The sequence below is a fragment of the Drosophila mauritiana genome, chromosome X, assembly GCF_004382145.1.
Source record: "Drosophila mauritiana strain mau12 chromosome X, ASM438214v1, whole genome shotgun sequence".
Classification (NCBI taxonomy): Eukaryota; Metazoa; Arthropoda; class Insecta; order Diptera; family Drosophilidae; genus Drosophila; species Drosophila mauritiana.
Window position 1 is genome coordinate 775,126 of NC_046672.1, and position 25,755 is coordinate 800,880.

General features: G+C 46.9%; 4 protein-coding genes across 5 annotated transcripts; 3 read left to right on the forward strand and 1 right to left on the reverse strand.

Annotated features, from left to right (window-relative positions):
• The first annotated feature begins 4,823 nt into the window (after window positions 1-4,823).
• LOC117148892 (frizzled-3) lies at window positions 4,824-18,215 on the forward strand. 2 transcript variants are annotated; one of them, XM_033316596.1, is made up of 2 exons: window positions 4,824-5,259; window positions 16,387-18,215. In XM_033316596.1, exons 1-2 carry the CDS (start codon window positions 5,035-5,037, stop codon window positions 17,908-17,910), a joined length of 1,749 nt encoding a protein of 582 aa, XP_033172487.1. In that variant the 5' UTR covers window positions 4,824-5,034; the 3' UTR covers window positions 17,911-18,215. The 2 variants fall into 2 exon arrangements, with proteins under 2 accessions (XP_033172487.1, XP_033172488.1); XM_033316597.1 differs by lacking the exon at window positions 4,824-5,259 and adding an exon at window positions 7,456-7,720.
• Window positions 7,739-13,380, forward strand: LOC117148894. The gene has a single exon (XM_033316600.1). It carries the CDS (start codon window positions 12,646-12,648, stop codon window positions 13,132-13,134), a length of 489 nt encoding a protein of 162 aa, XP_033172491.1. The 5' UTR covers window positions 7,739-12,645; the 3' UTR covers window positions 13,135-13,380.
• A 1,458-nt stretch (window positions 18,216-19,673) lies between the features above and the next one.
• LOC117148891 (protein O-mannosyl-transferase 2) lies at window positions 19,674-22,792 on the forward strand. Its single transcript, XM_033316595.1, has 10 exons — window positions 19,674-19,928; window positions 20,004-20,087; window positions 20,148-20,232; window positions 20,302-20,406; window positions 20,461-20,569; window positions 20,631-21,412; window positions 21,484-21,724; window positions 21,793-21,941; window positions 22,004-22,442; window positions 22,577-22,792. The coding sequence occupies exons 1-10, from the start codon at window positions 19,819-19,821 to the stop codon at window positions 22,768-22,770; spliced, it is 2,298 nt and encodes a 765-aa protein (XP_033172486.1). The 5' UTR covers window positions 19,674-19,818; the 3' UTR covers window positions 22,771-22,792.
• Window positions 22,793-23,041: 249 nt separating this feature from the next.
• Window positions 23,042-25,352, reverse strand: LOC117148893. Its single transcript, XM_033316599.1, has 3 exons — window positions 24,369-25,352; window positions 23,539-23,850; window positions 23,042-23,474 (listed from the first exon to the last, which is right to left on the reverse strand). The coding sequence occupies exons 1-3, from the start codon at window positions 24,909-24,911 to the stop codon at window positions 23,064-23,066; spliced, it is 1,266 nt and encodes a 421-aa protein (XP_033172490.1). The 5' UTR covers window positions 24,912-25,352; the 3' UTR covers window positions 23,042-23,063.
• Between the last annotated feature and the right edge of the window lie 403 nt (window positions 25,353-25,755).

A 25,755-nucleotide genomic window follows, 5' to 3' on the forward strand; every position in this document is an offset into this window, starting at 1 on the left:
AGAAACTTCCAGACATAAAGTCCTATAATTACCAACACCCCGAACGTTGTAAGTGCCTCGAAATTGGCCCGCCCCTGTGACCATATATCATAAAACTATGGCGAGGGGCAAGACGAGGATGAGCAGCGAAAGAGAAGGAGCAAAGACGATGAAGAGGAGAGGAAGAGAATGATGAGAAGAAGGAGCCGCGGGACGTGCATTTAATTTTTAGCTGGAACCATGATCACAGCGCCATTTGCACGGCATGAAATCCGTGCGGGCTGGCCAACCGGCTTGCCTTGATTTAGTAACCAATCCCGAATTACGGAGTTCGACAGTGTATTGTTCTCAGTGCAGATCTGCTTTTCCACCGCACCTCGGTGGCCCCCACAAATTGGTGGTAATGAGCATTCTGCTGAAGAGGAAACCGATTGGTTGCGTCCTGCGCCCATCCACGTGTTGCCCCCTCTTCCTCCCCTCTACCACATCCAATCTCGATCCAGTTCCCCCACCACGCCCCGTTTTCGGCTAGCACTTACGCATAATCTGCACTATCTTAATTGGCTTTATTTTTAGGACTTATTGCGAGGCAAAAGCTGCTCGTGGATGGGCCATCTTCTATTTCCAGTAATCATGAATTCCCCATTTCGTATTAACAATTCATTTTGATCCTTGTGGCGCCCTGGGGATTGCGTGCATTCAAGTCATCTTTTTCGCTGCAGCTTCTGTTTCCGACCCGTGGTTGCCTCTCTCTAACTGCCCAGTTTGGCTGGGCACCCGAGCCCTGATCTCTGTGCGCCCTTCACTCCAATGTGATGGAGTCGGAGATGGAGTCTTCTTACCTTGCCCATCCTGATGGGTCAGAGGCCCTTATCACGCGGACCCGTCCGTCGCCCGCTTATCATTTAATGAACGCCCAGCTTCTATTCCCAATCCCCGTTCTTATCTCGAGTAAAAGGAGGTCCACTCTCGGCCATAGTTTCGACACTGGGAGAAACTACAGATTGCATCTGCAGTCTCCTACCTGAAGGCGGGCAACATGTTGCAGAAAGGTGCGCCGGGCGCCCTGCAAGAGCAGGAAGGGAATTTCAAAGACCTAGAAAACCGAAAGTATTTTTCACAGTGATCCCAACTGCGCCTTCGACTGCAGCGCAGTGTCAATATATGCAGCGCCAATCGTGAATCCATCTACTAATTAATTGACTCTTTGTGTTCGCCTTTTTTCGCCTGTGAGCGCTCACTTGCCCAGGCTGCCTCCATCTCCATTTGAGTGGACGTCTGAGCCAGATATCCGCTTCCAGCTAGATAGCCAATCATCCGAGCCAGTCGCGCATCTCATCTCTGGCGGCGCTTTCGTTTCATTAAAAGCCCGTTTCAATTTTCTGCATTTTAGTGCCTGATGCACTTTGGCATATCGAGGGAAGGCTCATCGTTTTTTGCGATTTTTCCTGTGGTTCTGGCCGCCTCCTTCGGCTTTTGACTTTGGGACCGGCTTTGTGGTCTGACAACATATATTTGCACTTTGTCCCTCCCATGTGCTTCGCTTCTTGTCCGCGGCTCCTCTGCCTGCCCATCCTCGCTCGCTCCACAGTCTTCAGTGGACATGTCCGAAGCTTAACCCATGGGAACTCCAGCATACAATGCGAAATATTATATAGAAAAAATGAAGTACTCCTTCGCAGATGTGAGTGCCAAAAGAGCAAACGCTAATGAATGCTCTATCATAACTTAGGCACTTGAAATACGTTTCTTCCACGACCTTGAGGATTGCCTTCCTCCACCTTGGGTTTGGTCAGTTGCACGACGGTGCGTACGCCATGGGTTAATGTGAGGAGCGAGTGTGCAGATAATTTTGACATTTAGTCCCTTATCTGCGGTTCGCTTCGGTTGAAAATGGAAATTCTGTGGAACCCCTCGCGTTCGCCAGCGGATTTGTATCTCTGTGAGGTCGCGAAATTAGCACCTAGACGGGCCGCAGAAAATGGCCAGGGGAAGTGCCTATTGAGCTCCCCCAAAGCTCTTAATTTCTTGGCGGGCAACTTTATTAGCAACCGGCGCGGCTCACATCTTCGCCGACTCCGCGCGGGCCTATCTCCCCCTCCTTCCGCCAGGATATGGCAAATTATATCTGAAGCGCCCTCCGCCGCGAACAGTTCGCTGTAGGGCACGCCCTCGCAGAGGGCAGATCGAGGGCTTTGTCACTGTGGCGTGCCACAGATTGTTAGATTATTTTAAGTCTCCGAATTTGGGGTTTTGTTGTGCGGGCTCTTCCCTATGGTTGCTTGGCTTCGCATCGGCTGAACTTCCCATGGCTGAATTCGGGCTTGCAGCTCCTTCGATTGGGCCTGATGAACGATTTGTGCATATAAACGAGACCTAATTGGATTAGGAGATTCGCGAATGCCTTTGTGTTTGTGTGTTTTGCCCGGGAGCCTAGGCAAATGTGCTGAATGAGCTGGGAATCAGGTGCTTACGTACCCGCCAGCTGAAGATTTATTTGGCTGGTGTAACAGGAGACAGGGGATAATCCCATGTAACGCTCTTGGCAGGCAGTGCAGGCTTCTCCCCTCCCTTCGAGCGGGGAGTAACTTTAGATTGCTTTAGTCTGAGCCGCGGTAATTCACACGGAGTGGCCAACTGACGAATGATTCCTGGCATTGTAATTATCGCATTACTCGTATGGCTTCTGCAAAGAAAGAGCGAAAGAGTTGGCCAAGAGAAGTCCGCTGGGTGACGCCGCGCGGATTGAGTTGCAGGCGGGCGCCAGGCCGCCCTTCTCCTGGTATCCACGGGAAGAAATCAGTACCTCCATGGCCATATTTCGATTTGGTTGTGTCTGGTCCCCCGTCCGCCCTCGAGTATCCGCAAGCTGAGCGAGCAAGGAGATAAATAAAATAAATATTGACGCGCGTCCAATTCGCAAGAGGAAAGCCAAAAGCAACGGCAAACAGCATGGGAGGAGCGGAGGAGCGAAAAGGGAAACGAGCAGAGCAAACATCGTGACTTGGAGCGGCGGCGAAACATCAAGCGAACTGAATAAAGTACTCAAAACTTATTTAAAAGTACTAAACACAAGTACCGCAGATTAATAAGCGCTTTTGAACTCGGCCGACCAGAAAACTAGTTAATGGAATGCTCTTCAAGCCGAAAGAGAGCCACATACTCGCGTAAATGTCGGATACGCATGTGCCTGCTGGGAGTTGGGTGGGGTGGGACCACTGGATGGGGGAGTGCAAGTGGGAGGTGACTCATGTGGTGACACGAAAGCAAATGGCTATAAAGGCCTAACCATGGAAGGAATAATAGGACATTTACCCCTCATTGCACTGGACCTATTCGGTTGGGCCTAGACACTTGATCACCACGACTTCCGATATCCGGCCAAATGGCCTGAATGGATGGATGACGGACTATTTGCCGCCAACAAAGAGCACCCTATTACCACCACTGGACCAATCTACAGCAGAGGGGATCAGGCACTTAACAGAGACCCGCTCGAGCAGCAAACAAAAACATAGAACCCAATGTGGAATGAGTGGGCAAACAAAAGAGGCTGCCTCTTCTTCGAGAGCGGCGGGGGAAGACCAAGTGCAAGTGCTTACATTAGCTATTATGCGCCATCCAGTCCGCTCCATTCCCACTCCCATTCTGCGTTCAGATCGATTTCTTTGATGATGCTTTAACGTGCGCATCCAAGTTCAAACAACTGGCGGATCTCGAGCACCAGCCGCACAAAAACAAACAAACAAAGCGACCTGCTCGTCTCCGGTTTTGTTCCTCGATTCGGGGGTACTTACATCGGGGATTAGCTGCGATGACAATTGAGAGATCTGAAGATCTGGGATCGGGGATCGGAGAGGGGAATCGGGCCGGCACTGAACGCTAAGTGAGTGGTTGTAGTGATAGTGTTCTTGTGTGTGGTGTACCCTGGAATATTAGCTCCAGACTCTAAAAGGCAACATCTCAACGTGCAAAAGCTTGTCTCTGGCATCGCATATGTTAGCAAAGGATATCGATATCACTCATTAGTGGTTCCCAAGACGTCCCACTTACATAAGAACACATATAAACCGTGTTTTGATCATTATAATGCAATGCAAAAGCGGTTTGTTCGAATTTGAAGAAGTGAATCCGAACAGGTGGTGGTTACCCATCCGATCTAATGCCACAGATAGGGCCCTGGCTCCACAAGATCAAGGATCCGCAGCAAACAACAATATTTGCAAAACCCGTTTCGATCTGCGATTTTCTAAGCGGCACACGGGAAAAGCAACAAAAGAGGGCCAAAAGGCGCGGCACTCAGGAGGGGCAAAAATCTTATCTGGCTGCCGGAAATCAAAGCACACATCAAAGAGCGCCGACGCCGCCGTTTGCAACGTGTGGAGGTCCCGGTGTTCAATTGCATCCACCGTCCCCTCGCAGCCCCCATCACACCCCTCATCCTTCCTGCCCTGCCTTATGCTGGCAGCCCTCCACCCCTCCGTCCACAGCCTCCAGCCCACAGCCACACTCCCGCAGTCATTCAGTTTTGTTTGATGTTGCTGATGCGGTTGGTCGACTACCGACCGATCGAGTTTCCTCGCCTTACACTCGAAGAAATGGCCATGGCTAAGTTAGACCCCAAAGTGTCGAAGTTGGCAGGTAACACTTTGAAATGCGAAGCTTTGAAATGAGCAAATATAATGCGAACAAGTCGCAAAATTTAAACTCTCAAATTAAAAAGATCTAAATGTAATTGTGTTACTGCCCGCCCATGCATGCATATCGATACCTGGCTGCTCTATCGATAAACTGCCGATCCACCTATCGGCCACCGCATAGCATAGCGTTCGTTGAGTGTCGTCGGTGGTTCAGTTTGTTGGAAACAGTGAAGAGTGGTGGTTGCGTTTCGCAGTTCTTGAAGTGGAGACTTTACAAACCGGAGAAATACGTAAACCACTGAGAGTCGCACAGAAATATTAACACAAACATTTTTTTTGACGTGCCGCGAGTGACGTTTGAACAGAAAGCCCTGGAGTGACAAACATGACCTCCTGAAACCCACTTAGCATCGCAATGTACGCCGCCCCGATCCTGATCCTATTCCTGCACCTGACTTGGGCCGTGGCCACGATCGCGGCCAGCAGTGCCGGCCAGAATGGCCCGGTGGCAGCCGGAGCAGGGCCTAACGGATTGCAGTGCCAGCCCATCGCCGTGTCCGCCTGCCAAGGCCTCGGCTACAACATGACCGCACTGCCCAACCTGGCAGGTCACACCAATCAGCTGGAGGCTGAGCTCCAGGTAAGAAGAGCCACGACCGTGAGCCTGAAGGCAGGCACGTCCCGGACCCTCGCGATCCCACGTTCTTGATAGGTCGGCTGTGGTGTGGCCCCTGAAAGTGATTCCGTCGCTTACGTGCGAAAACAAAAGCTTAAACAGCGTCTAAAAATAAAATAAGCAATGGCCAATAAGCCGTATGCCAGGCAGGTAAATTGTTAGCAAACTCCAGTCTCAAAACATCAGGAAAGCAATGAAAGTCCTTCTAGATCCCAATACTTTAAGGAGCACTATAAGCATTTGAACCAAACTGCTGATAAACTGTATTAGCATACTTATTTAGCATAATTAGTTATGCTGAGGTCTATAGTTGCTTGTAGTCTAGGCAGACAGCTTTTGGCCAAAACTAAATACTTACCCTATAAAAGTAAGGACAGCAATCGCAGTAAATGATACAATATTGTTTAAGAGTCCAAACTCTTCGCCAAACATTCGGAATTGTGAGTGACGGGCTTGTGGAGGGCGGCAGCGCATCAAAGAGGGACCGACAGACAGCCCACACTCCCACTGTTTTTTGGCTTTTCAGTATTACTAGTTTTACTGTCGCAGCAGAGATGTTGGAAAAACGCACTGCCGTGGAGGTAGAGTAAATAATAAACAAAAATGTTGAAAGGCACACCAATATGGAAGATAGAAGTCATTTTGCGGGTTTTTGGGGGTCTGCATGAGACCATTTTAATATATAGTTCGCATTCATAAGCCACAGATCCGAAACGCCCATAGAAACCGTCATCGTACGCCCCCCGCTGCTCTGATTGTATTTTCTGTATCTGTATCTTTCGGGGTTTCATTTCCATTAGCAACGCTCTGGGGAACAAGACAAAGCGGCAAAAACAAGGAGAAGGTTCTTCGACTCGAAAGTTGTTTAGATACTAGTGGAAAAGAGACCCCAAGCAGACGCAAACGAGCCATTATCACTAAAACAAGTCAAAGGGCGACCCCTAATTGACGTTCAATAATGTCGTCTTTGAGTAAATGGTGCAATAAACCATCCACGTGAGTGATCTGGCTTTTGGGAAAATCCTTTGTAGTTCTGGAGTAATTCTCTGCTATTGCATGTCCAAGTCAACTGCGACCCAAGGTTTGAGGTCATCTCGCTCCTGCTTCGTAATTAACCGTGAAAATGGCCCATGAAAATTGCCGCTTTGCAGAGTGCGTGGAATGAGCGGCGGAGGAAAAGCCGGCGAGCAATCTCGAAGAACAGGCACAGAAGACGCTAGTGGATTGGGAAGACCTGAGCGATTGTGCCGACATTACAAATGGACACGAACAAAGAGCTGCCGCTGAGGGAATCTGTGCTGCACGCCAGCACTGAAAGAAATGATTATCGAATATATTTCTATCACTATTGCTTCGAAAGCTCGGGACTCGCTTTATCAATTTTGAAAACAACTCTCACACGACTAAACCTATTCACCAATCACAAATCACATACATTACTAGTTGAACAATATTAGTACTGACCTGCCGGTGCTAACGCGATACTATCACTTTTTTTCGCCGTGTACACTAGCGCTTTATCATCGGTTCGGCATCGGCCTTTTGGGTTTAGCTCGGATAGCGGCTGTATCTATGTATCTATGTGTGCGCAGTCAGATCCATTAACACCTTTAATCCGGACTTCGGTTTTCTTTGAGCGTATCTAGCATTTTATGCCCATGCCCTCTTTTGGACGAAGAAAGTCAAATGTCGATGTCGATTACGTCGTGCTGCCACTTTTGCTGTGGCTCCGATGTCGATGCAAGGTGCAGGAAGCAGACCAATCTCGATTCTTTTGGGGGCTGAGGGCTATACTTCAGTTCTCAAATATATGTATACATTAAATCAATTCAACTATTTTGAACTGTGGGTCAGTGCGAGATGCTTCTCCAGGCTACAGAAGCTGCTTGCTGGTCATTCGCTCTTCACTGATTTCTATCTGGCTGCAGGTCTGAATATTTCCTCTTTGTTTTTTTTTTTTTTTGTATTTTTAAGGGACTCAGTGGTGCGCGTTGCCGCCTACTTTGTTTCATCGTGGCGCTGAAAAGAGGAAAGTAAAAGGCATTGTCCGATCTGGGAGTGTGCTTCCATGGTTTTCGTGGTTTTCTCGGTTTTCTTTGGCTTCTTCTTTGTTGTCCAGACGAGAGAGGGCAGTGAACGAATCGCGGCCAAATCTCAAGGGGCAATTAAGCAGCCATCCTGGATCTGAAGAAATTACAAGCACACCGAATGATTTGAATGGGAACCATGTTAAACTGATCGAAGCATCTGGAAGCCATATAAAACACAGAAATCAAAGAGATTCCTACGGCCACCCCACCAAGCGGCAATAAAAATCATCAAAAGCTTCAGAGGATACGTTTGTACATACAGGGGCGTATTTACACAAATGCTCGGACTCAATAACAAAGTACTGCAGATCGCATGGACGAAATGAGAGGCGAAGGTGAGACGAATTTGGATATGGAAGTTTACATATGCGTTGATCCCTAGATCCCTGTTCAATGTTTCGACTTGGTGAGGTGTTAAGGAAAGCTGAAGTGGAACTGCAATACATACACAAATATGATTCTTATCAGTCGGCGATTGGAAAAACACACATATTCACCGTAAGACGGCGGCATGCCACGTGAAATGAAATTCGAATAATGGTATTTTGGGAGCAAATGGAGAGGAGACCGAGAAGGTCGGTTGTAATTCCAATTTTTCCGTCCGTGTCCAAGACCGAGAGTGTACTTCTCCTTTGCCAGTTTTTCAGTTTATCTTTTGTTAGTTGGGCGGTGAGTTTGTTTGTTTGTTTGTCTGTCTGTGTGCCTGTTTGCGAGTGGGCGTTGCAATCAAGTGCCAACAAAGTGCTTGTCGAGCGTTAATTACAAGTGAATTAATTGAAGGTGCGTCTTCGCACTGAGTTGGTTCCATAGATAACCATCTTGCGGCTGCCAGCGTTGCCTCAACTATGAACGGGGAAAAAAAGCTCACCAATCTCGTAGGTTTCATAATGTTAATTAATAAAATTTCCAATAATATACAACAACTTTCATAGCGTTGAACACCTGCGAAGAGTACGTCGCATTCTTCGCTACTACATTCATAAAGCCCAATGAAATTTGTGCCGTGGTAACCCACTTCCCACTGAACAAAACAGCATTTTATGTAAAGTAATTGTAAATATTTGAGCAAGGAATTATCTGACGAGCGAGAGTTCTCTGTGGAAAAACAAAGCGAAAACAAAACTTCAACAAGGCCGCAACCAAATACATGGCAGCTATAAAGCAACAACAGCAACGCCGACGATGGCGACAATAAAATTGTTTGATTTTGAAAATCAAAACCCATTAAGAATGCTCAGCCACCAATCCCAGGTGAAACGGGGTTTCAAGGGGGGCTTTTGATATCGAGAACAGTGCGGTGCCCACAAGAATGCCGTAAACCTTACTTTTTATGAGAATTGCCTATGGCTTATCGCTCGCTAAAGGCCCGTATCAGCCGCATATATTTAGGCCTTATGACTTAACCTTAGCAGGGCAAAGTACACATATTAAGCCGATACCACACTATCAATATCTAACCGATATTAATTTGATTAAAGAAATTAAGTAAAAAGGCCATTTCGTAAGCATCCATCCCACCCCAAGAACTTACCTACCGGAAAATGTGACTCCAGGCTTAGTTCATAGATCTTCCTACGTATTTCCCACCGCCTTGCCAGTTAAATGGGCCGCAGTGACTGCTTCTAAATCCGAAAAGGCGGCTTACGTGTCATCTAGCGTTTATCTCGCAACTGTCATAATAGCTAGCATTATAAATTCCCGTTTCTTCGCTGTTCTTCCGATAAATAGAAACCACAACTAATATGTTTGCATTTGTCTGGCTATCAGCTTTTTCTATCGGCTGGAAAAATCATAAAAATGTGCTCGAAGAAAATATGGAATCCACAGAGTTAATCCGCCGGACGTTTCTGATAAGAAAAGCAACCTAGCGAACGTTCTTATCGGAACACAGTCTGCAAACGTCAAGCGCCGGGTTGTTGTTGTTGCTATTTCAGCTACCTGGCTTACGTCCGTCCCCTAAAGCGTGATAGCACGCAGTGAGAGCGGGACGGTAGACCGCTCTGCTTTGTTTGCATTGTAATTAAGGCAAGGGGTGCAGAGGCGTGAGGAATCCATCAGGGCGGTATTGAAAACGACTTAACGCTGATAGTGTCAAACTAAATTCAGAAAGCTGCTGCCATTACTTTTGTTGTTCCTGCTCAGCGCTCAGTGACTTTGAAGTCCGGCGCTTGGCGAGAATAGACACAACACTCAAGCAAAGGCTTGCGCGCTATCAAGACATATAAACACAAAGAATACTTTAAAATTGATGGACGGATGATGTAAACGTATATCCAAATAGTTTTTGAAGTGATTGTTGTTCATGCGAATTGATCTTTTCGCTGGAACTTGGGACCTGTCCTTATTCCATTCCCATAATGATGGGTAGGGCAGTTGCAATGTTGGCGAAAACAATTTGACAGGGCTGAAAATCAGACGAAGCCCAGATAAACACACAGAAAATACATACATGAAAAAAAACCCAAAAACAATTAGTTCATTCCAGCAGTGGCGGCTTATGCGTTATTTTTTATTTTCTGCTGCTTCGGCTGCTGGCACACGCAAAAAATGCGGCAACGTTTTTCAAATGCATTCCCAGCCACTCAGCGAATGAGAAGCGAAAGTGGGAAGCAGGAGAAGAAGAAGCGAGTTGATGGCGAAGAACGAAAGAAGAAAAAGCAGCAGGATAGGCAACTGGAATGTCAGAGTCACTGGGGAAGTGGAAGATTAGTGGAGAATATGCTATCTATCAAATACACACTGTCTTGCTGAATATAAAAAAGCCAAACTTATCTTTAGTTTAGTATCTAACTTTAGCTAAATACTCACTTAAATTGATACAAACTAATATTTGAGCCATTAAATTCGAAAGGGTATCTGAAAGGTGCCAATAGAAAAAGCGTCCACTAAGCGACGAACCTCAAAGGCAGGTTTGTATCCTAAGTCTTTTGTTTCGCTTTTATGCAGCGCAGCAGGATGTTGGAGATGACGTTGGGATGTGGTTGTTTCTGGCGTGGTATTACGCACTGTTGCTGTTCTTGTTGTTCCTCGTAATTACATGGCAATTAACTTAATGGAACTGCGCCCCTGCGCTCGTGTGAATTGACCCGAACGCTTCCTTCCCTCGCCGTCCAACTCTGTGATCTCTTTCTTCGAGTCTAAACAATAAAAAAGAAAGGGAAATAAGTAAAAACAGACGGCACGTTGCATGTAGAGTCGGCAAAGTGCAGCTTATTTCGGTAATGCCGCCTGACAAAATGTCAGATCAGCAGACGGCAGCGTATACATTACCTTCCGCAAAGCCAATACAATTCCACGGCATGTCAGGTCTCCCTGTTCCCGGTTCCCGATCGCCAAGCTCTAAATCCCTCCAGAGACCGTCGAAGTATCTTTAGACGAGGACAGGACTGGTCAAACATGTGCCAATTGTATTGCCTACGTAGCCGCAGAACCTCACTGAGCCCCAGAGATCTGGGCCAGCTGAAGTGCCTTTGGGCCTTAAAGAGCCCCCGGCCCGCAGATTGCTGCCGCAGATTATCTAGCTTGGCAACGGAACGAAACAGCCGTAGTCAGCGACTTAAAAGCATTATGTGCGGTGAATACAGCAGGGAATAAATTAAGTATAGTACTCTTACCCCCTCAATATATCTTTGAAAAATATGTTCGGCCAATGATAAAAAGTATTCGCAATAGTATCTAAAAATATGTTACGGCAAATGAAATCTGTGATGCATTTAAAAGAGTCTGTTACATTTTTCGGACAATTCACATTTCAAACCAAACATTCAATTCCTAAGTCAAAAAAAAGTAGTTAATGGTGTGCCTTTCGGTGTTCGGCGGATGCCTCAATATCTTCAGGCAATTGGCGAGGAGCTCCTTTGGTGCATTCCGCTCGACGAAGTCTGCCTTTGAATGACAATCCACTGCAGTCAAAATGTCAATTAATTGTGAGACGACAGCCGTACGTCGTCGGCATCTCTTGACAGTTCTGGCAGCGATCACGTTGCGAGGGGAATGAAAAAGTCGGCTAACACGACTAGCTACAAAACAATCGATCCGTATCTTTGGAGTAAGGACAATCTAAGCTAGGGCTAATGAAGAATGACAGATCCATAGTATGCTTATCTGCATATGCCGGTCCTGATGGCTCAGGAGAACATCAATAGTTCGGTGTGTTATACCGAACGCAAATGAAGTCACCGATCTGGAGTTATGAATCTACTTAGCAGCATACTACTTTATACAATTCACAGTCTCCTGCCAACTTTTCTGCGTTTTTTGAACGCCCAGTCATGAAATTAAGTCGCTAGCTGTGATCACCGTTCGCTAATTGCAAACGCTTTCGTAGCGTATTAAATCAGTCGACTTTGAAGTTGTGCCGCAAGTGAGTCTGGCTGACAGTCACCTCTGAACGCCCCACCAACCTCAGGCATCTGGCAAACAGCTGTCAATTCGCATCAAACCGCTCAAGTCCGCCAACGAGCAGCCAAACGGCATCTAAATAAAACAAAGCCCAAACCAAATAAGCAATCCAAAAAAACTTAAGAAGATAACCGAGCGCTTTGGACACCTATTTACGTATTAAACTACATTCGGTCGAAAGATACACCCCTTTTAATTCAGCGACTTATCTCTAAGATGTGGTATATCCGCAGCGAATGAACTGACCAAACTTGAATTTAAGACGTCAAGAGGTGCGTCAAGGGGAGATCTCACTGTCTGTTCAACTATCCATGAGTCTTTGTCGTGTGTGCGGCCTTTTCAGCGGCATTTCGCAACACTTGTCACACTGACAGCCGGCAAATTGTTTGAGGCCTCCAATCCGCTTGCAAGTCGAAAGCCAAAACTAGATGCATCTGGCAGATACAGATATCGCTCACTCATCCGGGAGGGGGGTTCCCCAAGTGGCGGCGGTCATTAAAAGGGGTTGGCTGCAGGGGGGGCTAAAGATGGAATGAAAGAAATCCGAATCTTTACAGCTCTCTATTTTTATACCCGTTACTCGTAGAGCAAAAGGGTATTCTAGAATCGTTGAAAAGTATGTAACAGGCAGAAAGAAGCGTTTCCGACCATATAAAGTATTTGTATATATTCTTAATCGGTCCGTCAGTATGAACCTCGAGATAGCGGGAACTATAAAAGCTAAAAGATTGAGATTGATCATACATCTTATTCCTATGGTCTGGAACAAGTTGTCAAATTTGGAACAATCATCCGGAAAAGCTAGAGAAAAAGGAACACTTTGAAATAGGAAAATTTAAAAATAAAGTAAAAAAATAAAATGTCTGGAAGCGATATCGCGGGAATTAAACTTACCAGTGGACCGACGAGTCTGAGGAGCAGGATCCTTGTGAGAAACCTACCCCCTTGCACCCGTGAGGAGCTGTCTTTACTCTGCTATTCCCTCGGCACAATCCTTGGCTCGCTGGTGATCGATAACCACGGGTTTATCCAGTTTGCTACGGAGAGCGAGGCCACCCGCGCCATTGAGGAGCTCGACCATTCTACCTTCAAATCGAAGGTTATCCTTGTCTCGAACGCCAGCTTCCGTTCCCTCAAAGCCAGTTGCTGTGTCTATGCTCCCCAGAAAAAGAAGAGGATGGTCGAGTGGTCTGATGCCGATGACGTTGTCGTCATGGAGCGGAACGAAGATGAGGACGATGAAGACGAGGATGACTACGAAAGCGATAACGAAAAAGGCCAGGGTGACAAGCACGAATCGTGCACACACAAGAGGAAAAGATATACGAACTTCAAAAACACGAAGTAAAAGAAGAATAGTCAGAGTGCGTCCGAAGAGGCAAATCTGTAGAAAAAGAACACACATACACCAACTCTTGTAAAAAACAGCGCACAAACTTTCTACAAGAGCACAAAAGCTGCCTTCAAGAGGAACAGTTCGAACCTCTACAAGAAGAAAGCACCAACTGTGTCCTGCACGGACACATCAACATAATTCATCTCCTATATTCGTCCGAAATTTGCTCTGAAATAAAATGGAAGCATTCATCCTTCATATTTTTGTTTGTCTAGCCAATTTCTACTGGTATACCCAAAAAAACTTTTGCCACGCCTCTCTCTACACCTACAAAACGCCACCCTTTTGAACAATTTTTAAATATTTTCGCATATCTATCGATATCCCAAAAAATTATGAAATATCGCGTTTCCAAGAGCTGAGCAATGGGTAACTGACATTCGGGGAACTCGACTATTGCATTTTCTCTTGTTTCCAATTGTTTATATGTATACCTACTAGTAATACAGATGTTTGTCGTTTCTTTTGCCTTTCAATATAAAACGTTTTTAAAAATGTTTCCATACCTCCTAATGCCGGCAATTCCCTACAAAAAAGCACGTATTCAAGTCAAAGTGCCGCTGAGCCATTTTGGTCTGCTTTTATTTTTTTGCAACGCAATCATTAATCAAAATCAAACAATCATTACGTTTGCGTTTAGGTTGTGAGGTGTCAACCTGACCATTGTTGTTGCTGTTCCGTGCCTTGTAATTGAATTTTGAAAAGGGGGCGGTATCAGGGGATATCGAATTGTTTTTGGGACTGACAGACTTCACTGAAAAAGTGTGAAGCACGCTGCGAACAAAGCCAAAAGAGATAAAAAGAAGAAACCAAAATGAAAGGAAATAGCCGCGAGTCGAAAGGCAATAAGAAACTTAAGGGGGAGCGAAAGAAAACCCCAAATTTTAAGTTTTTTAAGTGAATTAACAAAATTATATTTGTGTATCCTATGCAGCCGACAAAAATTACATTATTCAAAGTCCGGTTTTCAAAGTCTCTCTTAAGCCTAAGTTTGTAATTTGTAATTTTCGTCGGGTGGATGGACGAGAACCGCTGCGAATCGCCAACATTTCGATGACTTTAGCGTCGCCGAAAAGAAAACAGAATACCGAACAGCTCCGAAAAAGAGGCAAAAGTGCCCAAAGCGTTGCAGATTGCATTCGCTTCGCAGACTGGAGAGTCGGAGGAGATAGGGGGAGCATCATGACCGAGGGGGGTGAAGAGGCAGGCAGTGCCCTTTCGCATTAATAATACATTTTAGACACTTGGCCAGCTTTTAGACACATTGCTTGGGGAGACGATGTTTTAGGAACGTGAGGCAAAAACAATTTCCGAAGATTGCTCATAGTGTCCAGCTTATACTAACCAGTATACATATTTGCACTTACCTACCTAATAATACATGAATTGGATAATCTTCAAATTTGTTTTAACATGCATAAGAACAGACAGCTTATATGTTTTCCAGTTCAGTCAAAACTTGTCTTACCCATATCTTGATGAATACTATTAGTTGCACTTATTTCGAATTCGAGACCACTGTTCGTTCCTCACCTGTCTTGCCATCATTACATGGTCTGCGCGTCTCTCTCGCTCCGAGTCCTGCTCTCTCACTCCCACTCGTGTAGCAGAGCAGGTCTATTAGGCTGATTGCCGCTTCGTTTTTTGTTGGTTCGACTGGCTTTCGGGCAAGAAGATGATTATGGCGAAGGCGATGATGTGGTTCACTAGCCGGCTGCATCATTAAATTATTATTGCGGGCAGCCATTTTCCAGAGAGCTGCAAAAGCCTAAAAAATTGTAAATCGCGTGTCTAATGCTCCATTCGAGATGCCCGCCGGTTCTTGGACGCCGGTCTGTTTCTTTCTGTCCATCTTTCCATCCTTCCTTCCTACCTCTTCTTAGTTTTTTGGCCTAATGTGGCTTAATTATACAACAACAATATGGTTAATGTTTGGCAGCAAACAAAGAGCTCGGCGAACGGGCCATCAAATCCTTGTCAAGGGATCCCAGTCCCCCCATGATCGGTGATCGGGGATCGGTGATCGGTTCACCGGCTCTGAGTCTCTTTCTTGAGAAAACGCAGCTCGATAATTTAATGCACCTTTTTCTCTCCAGATTTCCTGAGTTTTTTCTTTTCCGTCTGCCCCATTTGTCTTGGGGAACTGGTTCTCGTTTTTTCCTGCCGCGCTGACTCGTCTAAAATTCCACAAATTCATAAATGTTGATCCGTCTGGTTCGTCATCGTCATCAAAGTCGGCATTTCTCCCTGATAGACAATGGACGAAGAAAGAAGACGAAGGAGCGCTGTGTCAAGGGCCTCGACTACCTGATACCCGTCGTTGACATTTAACATTGCATAAACTCGTTTTCCATCGCACAAATGGGACGCAATGATCTACTTAAATTAAAAGGAACATTTTAGTTACGGCGTAAGAGTTTTCGCGTGCAAATAACAATAAACACACTTTAGAGTGGTTCGGCTGGATAGTTTTCGGATTAGTTGGAGTCAAGTCAAGAGGAGGAAACGTGGCTTCCTATGAAGTTATTAGATTGAATGGCTGGTAATTGACAATTAATTGCCATCGACAGCTGCAAATGGAAATGGAATGAGCTCGCAACTCACAAGCCATGTGTGAAGTCTGACGCAAGTTTTAACACCCAACAAAGCAACTTGTGAGATTAGTAATGGAAAATAAACAAGAAATGATTTAAATATCATCCGCATACAAAAATTACACCTTAAAGTTTGTGTGATAAAACAAATCATCGAATTTTTCCAGGCATAAAGAACTTTTTTTTCCAAATACTTTGCTAACATAATTAGCAAAATAATTCCCACCACCAACTTGTTTTTCAGATCGGACAACAAAGCAGTTAATCCAGAATCATTACCATTACACAATCTAATTTGGCAATTTTAGCTAATTTAATACTATACATTAGCCAGTATAGGCAAACTGGAATTGTGTAATTTTGCTAATAGCAAACATTTGTTAGAACGTTAGAATGGTGTGTCGGCAAACATCAATGGAAGGCTGGGTTTTTATTGGATTTTTATTAGATAAACTTGTAGATAATAGAATTGTTTAGAATCGAACTTATCTTCTGTTTACAGACAATTTTTTTGTATTTAAGGGAATAGCTAAGAGTTCTTCAGAATATTGTTTCATTTATTTTTCAGAATCACATTACTCATTATTATATCTCATTCCATTTTTTGCAGATTGCCAAGCTGGTGCCACTAATAGAATCCGGTTGCTCGCGTCGCGCCCGCTTTTTGCTTTGCTCGTCTCTGTTTCCGCTGTGCACGCCGGATGTGCCACGCCCCGTTGCCGCCTGCAAATTGCTGTGCGAGACCGTTAGGGGCGAGTGTATGGAAAACGCTCCGCCGGAACTGATGGAGCTGTGGCCTTCGTTCCTTAACTGCGACGGACTGCCGCAGCCGGAGAAGCACGAGTTGTGCATGCAGATTCCACAGGAGGTGGTTGTGCCAGGCGGGAGTCCAAGTGGACCGCCCACCACTGGTTCACCCGGCGTCGAAGATCACCCGCAGACGTACCGCTTTTGGAAGAGCGCACCGCCCGCCTCTGACTTGGGTGGCGTCCTGTGCCCGCAGAACTTTAGCGGCAGTCCCTTTAATCCGGAGGAGTGCGTGCCCCAGTGTCAGCGGGACGCCTTCCACACGAGCTCTCAGAAGAAGACGTCTGAAACCCTCATCCTGGGCCTCTCGGCCGTCTGCTTCGTCCTGACACTGTTCGCCTTGGTGACCTTCTGGGCAGAGCCCACCAGGTTTGGCTACCCCGAGAGACCAGTACTCTTCCTGTGCCTGTGCTACAACCTCTTTAGCGTGTGCTATCTGGAGCGAATCGTGTTCCACAACCAAGCAAGGATGCATGACGTCGAGCTGCAAGGGCGGCTGATGCGACCGGGCTGCTTGCTGACGCCCCCTTGCCTGGCCTCCTACATAACCACCTCCTATTTAAGCCTGTGTGCGGCCAGCTGGTGGCTGATATTCGCCCTGTGCTTCTACCTGTCCTCGCACAAAAAGTGGTCCAGCGAGGCGCTGGAGAAGAGGTCCGGGCTGTTCCACGTCCTGGCCTGGGTGCCACCGCTGGCGCCTCCCATTGCCGCCCTGCTGCTGGAGAAGGTGCGTCCGAGTGAGCTGACGGGAATGTGCTACGCACCGGGATTCGTGGAGCTGCCAGCACTGATCCTCCTCCTGCTTGGGCTGTACTTCACCCTGAGAGCCTCCAGGTCCCTGCTCTTCCTGCAGCTGCAGTTGCAGCCCACCCTGGCCCACCACCGATTCGGGCAGATCCGGAAGCGCTTCGTGCTCTTCTCCCTGCTGTACTTCGTGCCCACGACCGCCGGCGTCGTGGCGGCTCTTTGCGAGCGGTACGCGGATTCAGTGCCCAGCTGCTCCACTCCCGATGACTGCCTCTCACCCACTCCGCTCAGTGCCTGGCCAGCGTTGGTTCGGATCTTCTTCCAGCTAGTGGGGGGAACGTTGACAGGGTTGTGGGTGTGGTCGCGCAAGACCTGCGAGAGCTACAGAAATCGGCTGGGGGCCAGCGGCACACCCACCTCATCCCTGATGAATCAAAGCAAGGCGGCCGCGGCTCTGCCCAAAAAGCATTTGTATACGAGTGGGAAATCCATGCTGCCCACGGGGGGAATCACTCCATTATATGCTGCTATTAGTTTTCACAATGTGCCCGTCTACAACCCCAACCAATCGAGAGTTTAGGCGATAAAGGATCCCGCATGAGGGGCTCTAGAAAAATCTCGAACCCTACAATTGTACATATAACATATACATACATCATAGAAGGCTATGAGCCCCGGTCAGAGAACATGAACATACGCTTAGTTTTTAAGCCCGAAAATGAGAAACTGAAATGTGTTAATAGCTTTATAGATCGCGCTCCCCCAAATACCCATCACCTTAAGTTTTTATTAATAGTTATCTAGCTAGTCCTAAGTCTGTAAATAGTAAAACGTTTTATTCATAGTAGAATAAATTGTAAATAAATTATATGAATCAAAAATGAATGGCGTTCGAAGTGGACTCCAAATGCATTAGGACTTCAAGATAAGCAAGATAACCACTGCGCGTTCTCACGGCATCTCCGTCAGCCAAAAGGCTCATCACTTCGCAAGCCCCGTCTACTATATGTGGGTTAATGATGCAAAAGTTGTCGCTGCAAAGAGCCAAGGGATGGTGGGGAGGAATTCGGACGGATCGCTTAATTGCAACAAAATGGCCAATTTAGTTATGCTATTGTCTGCGCTCCGAGCCGTGGCAATTAGAAGGAAAATGTCTAATGACAGATCTCGACGGTGGTTGCCATCGGTTGGCGACTGGATATGCTCCGCCGCACCACCTGCACCCAATCCTCCACCTGTCGCTCTGTGTGTTCTCTCCCCTGTTTAGGTTTGTACATTTTGTGGACACTCCACGGTATAGGTCTTCTGTATGCGATTCAAGTACTACCTGTATTCGGACTAATTATACTATAGTCAATATATAGTGACCTAAAATTATCAAACATGATGGTGGTAATGCTTATAAATGATTAAATTACCTTAAAAACTAAGATTATTGTTTCACTTAGATGGGATCCTAACACCCGATTCTTTAGCGCAGCCACTTTCCCTGCTTTCTGGATGTTTGGGCTTCTCCGGAACACGGGTAATTCGTTTCAACCGAGGGACAATTAATTTGATTGAATCTGCCACACCGCATGCCGCGCCAACGAACAACGAATCCATCCTACAAATTGCCGGGCGTCGTGGCAGGCAACAAGCCGAAACACTGCGGCAACATCGGCACAATAGCAACAGCAACTGTGCAGCAAGCGTGCAATTAACTCTTGTGCGCCAAGATCAAAGCGATTAATGCGGCTCCAAGTTCCCAGACGAATGGACGGAGGCCAGGGCACTTGGAGCAGCGCAGCGCAGGGGACGGAAACGAAGACCCAGACGAGATGAAGCGGGACTGGATGGGGGAAAGGTATTCCAAGCCTGGTATGGCGCTGTATCGTCTTTTTCATTCTCGCCTTTCTGGGCGAAACAAAAAGATATTGTACGAATAAGTTTTAGGGTCCTAATCCTGAATGAAGGGACCTAAACATCTAATAGGCCTTTAAGCCAGACGTTCAAGAGGTAAGCTTAGCCAGTGTTGTTATCCAGGCCACGAAAAATACGTAGGTAATATCTGAATGAATTTTCCATAAAATCCCAGAAAATTGAAATATTTTACAGCATTTTTGCGATGTAGATATCTTCAAATATATTTTTACCATTTCTCTGTTGAAAATATTGCATACTTTTAAGTGCAATGCTACTGCTTAGTACCTCCAGTATCCACCAGATTCGCTGTAGATTTTACAGAAAGACTGGTAACAAACTGGTTAAAGACCCGTCTTGGCCCAGATTTATCGATAGCCCGGGGGAAAGCAGGTCTCCGATATTGTAAGCCCGATTTGTTTGGTCAAAGCACAGCCAAAGCCATGTTGCAGACCGGTTTTGGCCAAGAAAGAAGAACGAAGAAAGATCGAGTCGGTCGACCAAAGAGAAAGCATGATCGGTTAGTTGTTGTTGACGTGTGCACCACTCTAAGAAGTGTTTCAATTTAAGCGGCCAAAACTATATAATGGCAGCAAGTGTTGTTAAAACCCCCAAGTGCCCCAGACGAGGATCTGTCAAAGATGTGGCCCAAAGCGCACATAGATCAGGGCCCACATCTAGCAAAGAGGCCAATTGGTAAGCGCGGCGAGATCAAAACAAAAGAGAATTTTACTGAAATTCCTCAAATTCCTACCAAAACCCCAAAAACAGGAACTGGTGGCTTCTCCTGGCCACCGTCTTCCTGGTGACCTTCGCCACACGCTTCTATAAGGTCACCGAACCGGACCACATATGGTAACTGAACCACTTTTAAAAGTGACTCGCCGGACTAATAGATACTTATCTGTTTTACAGTTGGGATGAGACGCACTTTGGCAAGATGGGCAGTTGGTACATCAACAGAACTTTTTTTTTCGATGTCCATCCACCGCTGGGAAAGGTGGGATACTGATGATACAATACTCAAGCAAATCAGGCTAACCAATTTCAAATGTTTTAAAATAAATAGATGCTCATTGGCCTCTCTGGCTACTTGACGGGCTACAATGGAACGTTTCCGTTTGAGAAGCCAGGCGACAAGTACAACGAAACGCGGTACCAGGGCATGCGATATGTACGTGATTACAATCCCTGTGAACTGCGTCCTATTAATTGATCTCACCCACAGTTCTGCACCACACTGGGAGCTCTGATCATGCCCATGGGATTCGATACTGTCTACGATTTGACCCGTTCCCATGAAGCTGCTTTGCTTGCGGCTGCCTATCTTATTTTCGGTTAGTGTAAAGACGTGTGCTAAGTTAACCCTCTTATTTGACGGCTATTTCCTACGTTTAGATGTGGGGCTCTTGACCCTCAACCAGTACATCCTGCTGGACCCTATCTTACTATTCTTCATGATGGCCTCCGTCTGGGGCATGGTCAAGGTATCGAAGTCCACGGCCTCCGGAGGATCGTACGGTCTGCGCTGGTGGTTCTGGCTCTTCCTCACCGGGACCATGTTGTCCTGCACGATTAGCGTTAAGTTCGTGGGTCTGTTTGTGGTGCTGTTGGTCGGTCTGCATACAGCCACTGAACTGTGGCTCATCCTCGGCGATTTGGGGCAGCCCATTCTGGAGACTGTTAAGCAGTTGGCCTGCCGGGCCATCACCCTGATTGTCTGGCCCATTCTCCTTTATATCCTGTTCTTCTACATTCACCTCTGTGTCCTTAACCGCAGCGGAAACGGAGATGGGTTCTATAGTTCGGCCTTTCAGTCCAGGCTGATCGGCAACTCCCTATATAATGCCAGCATGCCCAGAGATGTCGCCTACGGATCTCTGGTGACCATCAAGAACCACAAGACGGGCGGAGGCTACCTGCATTCGCATCATCACCTGTATCCCAAGGGATTGGGCGCCAGGCAGCAGCAGGTCACCACTTACACCCACAAGGACGAGAACAATAGGTGGCTAATCAGGCCGCACAACAAGAAGGGTCTACCAAAGGGCAAGCCCCAGATCCTCCGGCACGGGGACATCGTCCGCCTGACTCACATGGCGACCAGGAGAAATCTGCACTCCCACAACGAACCTGCGCCCATGACCAAGAAGCATTTACAGGTCACTGGCTATGGCGAGGTGAGCACGAACATATTTTACGTTTTAATTGGCTCGGAAAGCTCATGTGGTACACCTCTGACGAACTTTAGTTGGGCGTAGGCGATGCCAACGACGCATGGCGCGTGTTGATTGTGGGCGGCAAGGTCAATGAAACGGTACACACGGTCACCACCCGTCTCAAATTCATCCACCTGCTGCAGAACTGCGCCCTGACCTCCAGTGGGAAGCAGTTACCGAAATGGGGGTTCGAGCAGCAGGAGGTGTCCTGCAATCCCAACGTGCGCGACAAGAACTCGCAGTGGAACGTCGAGGACAACGAGCACAAGTTGAGTAAGTAAATACTACTAAAATACTTTGGCTAATATTAAATTACTTTCAATTTACTTCCGTCCGTTCAGTGCCCAGTGTGAGCTTTAGCGTGTATGCACCCGGCTTCTTTGCCCGCTTCCTCGAATCCCACGCCGTTATGCTTCAGGGAAACGCAGGACTCAAGCCCAAAGAGGGCGAGGTCACCAGCAGACCCTGGCAGTGGCCGATCAACTACAGGGTGTGCATAGCAGAAAAAAACAATTTCGGTCACAAGAAGTAACACTTTCCTTTCCTTTCTAGGGCCAGTTCTTCTCCGGCAGCAGTTACCGCATCTACTTGCTGGGAAACCCGTTGATTTGGTGGAGCAATCTGGTTTTCCTGGCCCTTTTCGTCACTGTTTTCCTGTGGAACGCAGTCGTTCAGCAAAGAAGAGCTGGCTTCGCCCGATCGACAGCCCAAAATCAAGCCCAAAGTCCGGATTCGGAGACAGTGGCCCAGGGAGAGGAGAGTGAGCACTCCACCATGGACATCTGCAGTTGCTGTACTCCGGTGAAGGAGGAAGTCCCAAAGGCAGTTCCTAGTTGGTCACCGGAGGCACCCAACCCGGCGCAGTCTTTACGGGCGGCCGCCTGGCTTTTTCTGGGATGGATGCTCCACTATCTGCCCTTCTGGGCGATGGGACGGGTGCTCTACTTCCACCACTATTTTCCGGCCTTGATCTTCAACTCCTTGCTGACGGGTAAGCAGATAGAAGCTGTGGCAAACTTCAACATTGTTTAAAAGCAAATTAATAATATATATGTGCCTAATACTGCAAATACTACACCTTTTACCGTTTGCCATTTTGAACTGATTTTAAATAATTTCGCACAGGCGTTATGTTCAACTACATTATGAGAGTTCTGCCCAAATGGATTCACCACGCTATCCTGGGACTGGTTCTCTCGATCCTGGTCTATAGTTTTGCCGCCTTCTCGCCACTTGCTTACGGAATGAGTGGTCCTCTAGCCAACGAGCCCAACTCTACAATGCACAATCTCAAGTGGCTTTCTACCTGGGAGTTCTAGTTAATATAATCTTAGGCATTTTGGGGTTAAAAAATATTTTATTATTAATTTTAATAATCCTTGAAAGCTCCAGAACATAACTCGTATACATCTTTGTGAAAATGAAAACTCCAAATAGGCAATTATTTATTATTTATGAGTAGATATAATGATTAATTTATAGAATACGCTTAACTCTACGTACTGTTTACAAACAAAAACAAAAAAAAAACATTGGTAAAGTAGCAAAATTCGCGATAAGCCTAATGGTTAAAGGATCTGGGGATCCGTGTCCCACGATCCTGCGCTACCCATCAATCGAATATGCCCAGCTCATCAAAGCGACGCAGGGTGTAGCGCAAGGTGTCCGTGGTGCGGGGATTGGAAGAGAACATCAGCTGAACCTTCTTCTTGGCGAAGTCCTGGTCCGACAGCGCCTCGATGCTGATGTCGTATGAGTCCTCCTTCTTCATGGTCACCATCGGCAGAAAGGCGTAGGACGAGAAGAAGCCGTACAGCTCTCTGGCCCGGATCTCCTGTTGAATATCCGCGTAGCTGGGCACAAAAGCCGAGTGCATCCGCTCCAGGCTGTCCCTTAGGGAGGCGTAGTACGTCTGGATGAGGAACTCGCGCCGGTGGATCAGCACGTCCAGTTGGACGCTGCTGTTTAGGAAGAAGTTGATGTCGCAGCCTGGGCTGCCGAAGAAGCTGTTTTGGAAATCCACCTGGAATTGCAAAGAGCCCACAGATAGTGTCCAGAATTACAATTAATGGAGTCAAGACACTCACGAATATGGCATCGATGGGCTTCGTGGGCTGCTCGTCGTCGTATTTATACATGAAGTTGTTCACCCACAGGTCGCCATGATTCAGCACAGTGATCTCTCCGGGCAACGGCCGCCCGGTGGTCACGAGGTTCTCCTTGATGTTGTCGCAGTGGTGGTGCAGCTTCTCTGCCAGCAACTCGTAGCCGGCCCACTTGGAGACGACGTTGGCCAAAGTCCGGCACTGGAGGGTCATGAAGTTGATGAATCGCTCGTTGGTTCTGATGTAGTTCTCGTCCAGCATTCCGGTGGTGAAGTGCTCGCGAACACTGGGTTCCTGCAAGAGAGTCCAAGCCAATAAAATAAACATGAAATCAAAAAACTAAGAAATTCCTGCCATTTTTACCCATTTCTGATTTTGATTTGATATTTGCTTTAAAATGGCAAAGAGAGAGTGAAAATGTTCGATTGTTAAATGTGCTATTATAAAATGAAAAGTGCAAAATATGTATAGTCATTAACCATGTTCTACTATGTGATGCACGTACATATATTTCAAAGGTTCACTGTAAATGTATTTGACTGCATTTGACGTAATCACTTGATCAGCAAAAATCCCATTGATAGGGAGGGAGCATTGATTTTTTTTATTAGGTAATGTCCATTAATAATTCTATAATGAAATGAAAATCGCATTAATTGCGGATGATTATCTCTCTTGATCTCTTGATCTTCATGTTGCTAAAGAATTTTATCGAAATTGTTCTACTCTTAATTTCTTTTTTCAATCGGTGGTTGTTCAATTTGATATTATTGATAGAAGTAAGCAATTAAAGCTCTCAACTTAGCACTCACCTTCTCGGCCAGCACCATTGAGCTGGCATGGAACTTTCCCAGCTTCTTGAGGATGACCACGCAGTGCTCCTCGTTGAGCCCGCTCTGCCTGCTGGCCAGCTTGTAGCCGTACTGGGTGAGGTCGTCAAAGACGATCGTTTGGATGGGCTCGCGGGTTGTGTACAGGCACTTGGCTCCGAACTTGGACCCGTCGCCGATCAAGACCTCCAGTTTGCCGAGGACGTCGAAGTAGAAGATCTTCTCGCGCAGATACACGGCCAGCTCCTCGAGGAACTGAGTGGCCGGCGTGATGGCAATACTCTTGACAATCAGGGCCAGCTCCTCGTCCAGCTGCCTCTTGCTGCTGCGGTAGAGGGCCTTGGCCCTATAGATTTTGCTGCAGTAGTTCTCACCGCCGCCACCGCTCGACTCGGAAAAGATGATCTTCTTGATGTCCACCCGCATGTCTCGAAGTCCGTCTTCAAGCGCCGCCTTGAAGAAGTCCTCGTTGAGGTACTTGGGAGGCTCGTGGCCCAGTCGCTTCTGCTTGTCGTCCAGCTTCATCTATCCAGCTGTCCTTTCTGGCTACGAAATAATACCACGATCTCTGGTTTTCAGGGGGAGGGTCACCTGCTTCGGCGGTTTCTTCGACTGGGAAACTGCCGCCCCGCCGGCGCACTTATATATATTAAGCCCTTATCAGCAACAGGTGCTGTCCGCGGCGCAGTCGGCTTCGACCGCACCGATATTTGTCGTCGCACCATATCTCTATCGACGACTACATAGTATAGACCAGACCAAGTGCTCCACAGATGCAATTCCAGTGGGGGTGGGAGGCTTCAGGCTCACTCCCAGGTAACGAGAAGTAAAATAAAGAGCACCCAATATAGAGCTCCAGAACGTGGTTTTAGTTAAAGTGAGGCCACAACTGTATTCCCAGGGTTATTCCACCGGCTTTCAATGACTGTGTGCTGGCTTGAATTATAATCCTAGGCACCCCCTAGTATTTTTGTTGGCTGATCAATCCCTTTGGCCACACAGCCTCTGGACTTGTCGCTCGACTAGATCCCATTCCGATCCGAAAACCTCTCGGACTCTCATTTCTAAAATGCTGTACACATCGGTATCATCACCTAGGCGAGCGACGTGGTCGGCATACCTCGAATGCCTTCGCACACAATATATATAGCGGACGCACACCTACATCTGGACACCTAGCCAACAATAACCACGGCCGTATTGCACATACCACATAACGACAAAGCAGATTGAGATAAGACAGATCTCGGGACTTGGGTACTCGAACTTCACCAAATTCCAAGATATGTAAAATGCTCATTTCGAAACCTGACTTCGAGAGAGTTCTGGGTGTACGCCACAATTGTAGGGGACGGTTGATGATCGGTGC

Bases quoted from the DNA above. Each gene is read 5' to 3' on its own strand.
- LOC117148892 (XM_033316596.1), top strand. From the start codon at position 5,035: ATGTACGCCGCCCCGATCCTGATCCTATTCCTGCACCTGACTTGGGCC. The intron at 5,260-16,386 runs GTAAGAAGAGCC...CATTTTTTGCAG, and splicing joins AGCTGGAGGCTGAGCTCCAG to ATTGCCAAGCTGGTGCCACT.
- LOC117148894 (XM_033316600.1), top strand. From the start codon at position 12,646: ATGTCTGGAAGCGATATCGCGGGAATTAAACTTACCAGTGGACCGACG.
- LOC117148891 (XM_033316595.1), top strand. From the start codon at position 19,819: ATGGCAGCAAGTGTTGTTAAAACCCCCAAGTGCCCCAGACGAGGATCT. The intron at 19,929-20,003 runs GTAAGCGCGGCG...CCCCAAAAACAG, and splicing joins TCTAGCAAAGAGGCCAATTG to GAACTGGTGGCTTCTCCTGG. The intron at 20,407-20,460 runs GTACGTGATTAC...TCTCACCCACAG, and splicing joins GGTACCAGGGCATGCGATAT to TTCTGCACCACACTGGGAGC.
- LOC117148893 (XM_033316599.1), bottom strand. From the start codon at position 24,911: ATGAAGCTGGACGACAAGCAGAAGCGACTGGGCCACGAGCCTCCCAAG. The intron at 23,851-24,368 runs GTGAGTGCTAAG...ACTCTCTTGCAG, and splicing joins CAATGGTGCTGGCCGAGAAG to GAACCCAGTGTTCGCGAGCA. The intron at 23,475-23,538 runs GTGAGTGTCTTG...TTGCAATTCCAG, and splicing joins AGCCCATCGATGCCATATTC to GTGGATTTCCAAAACAGCTT.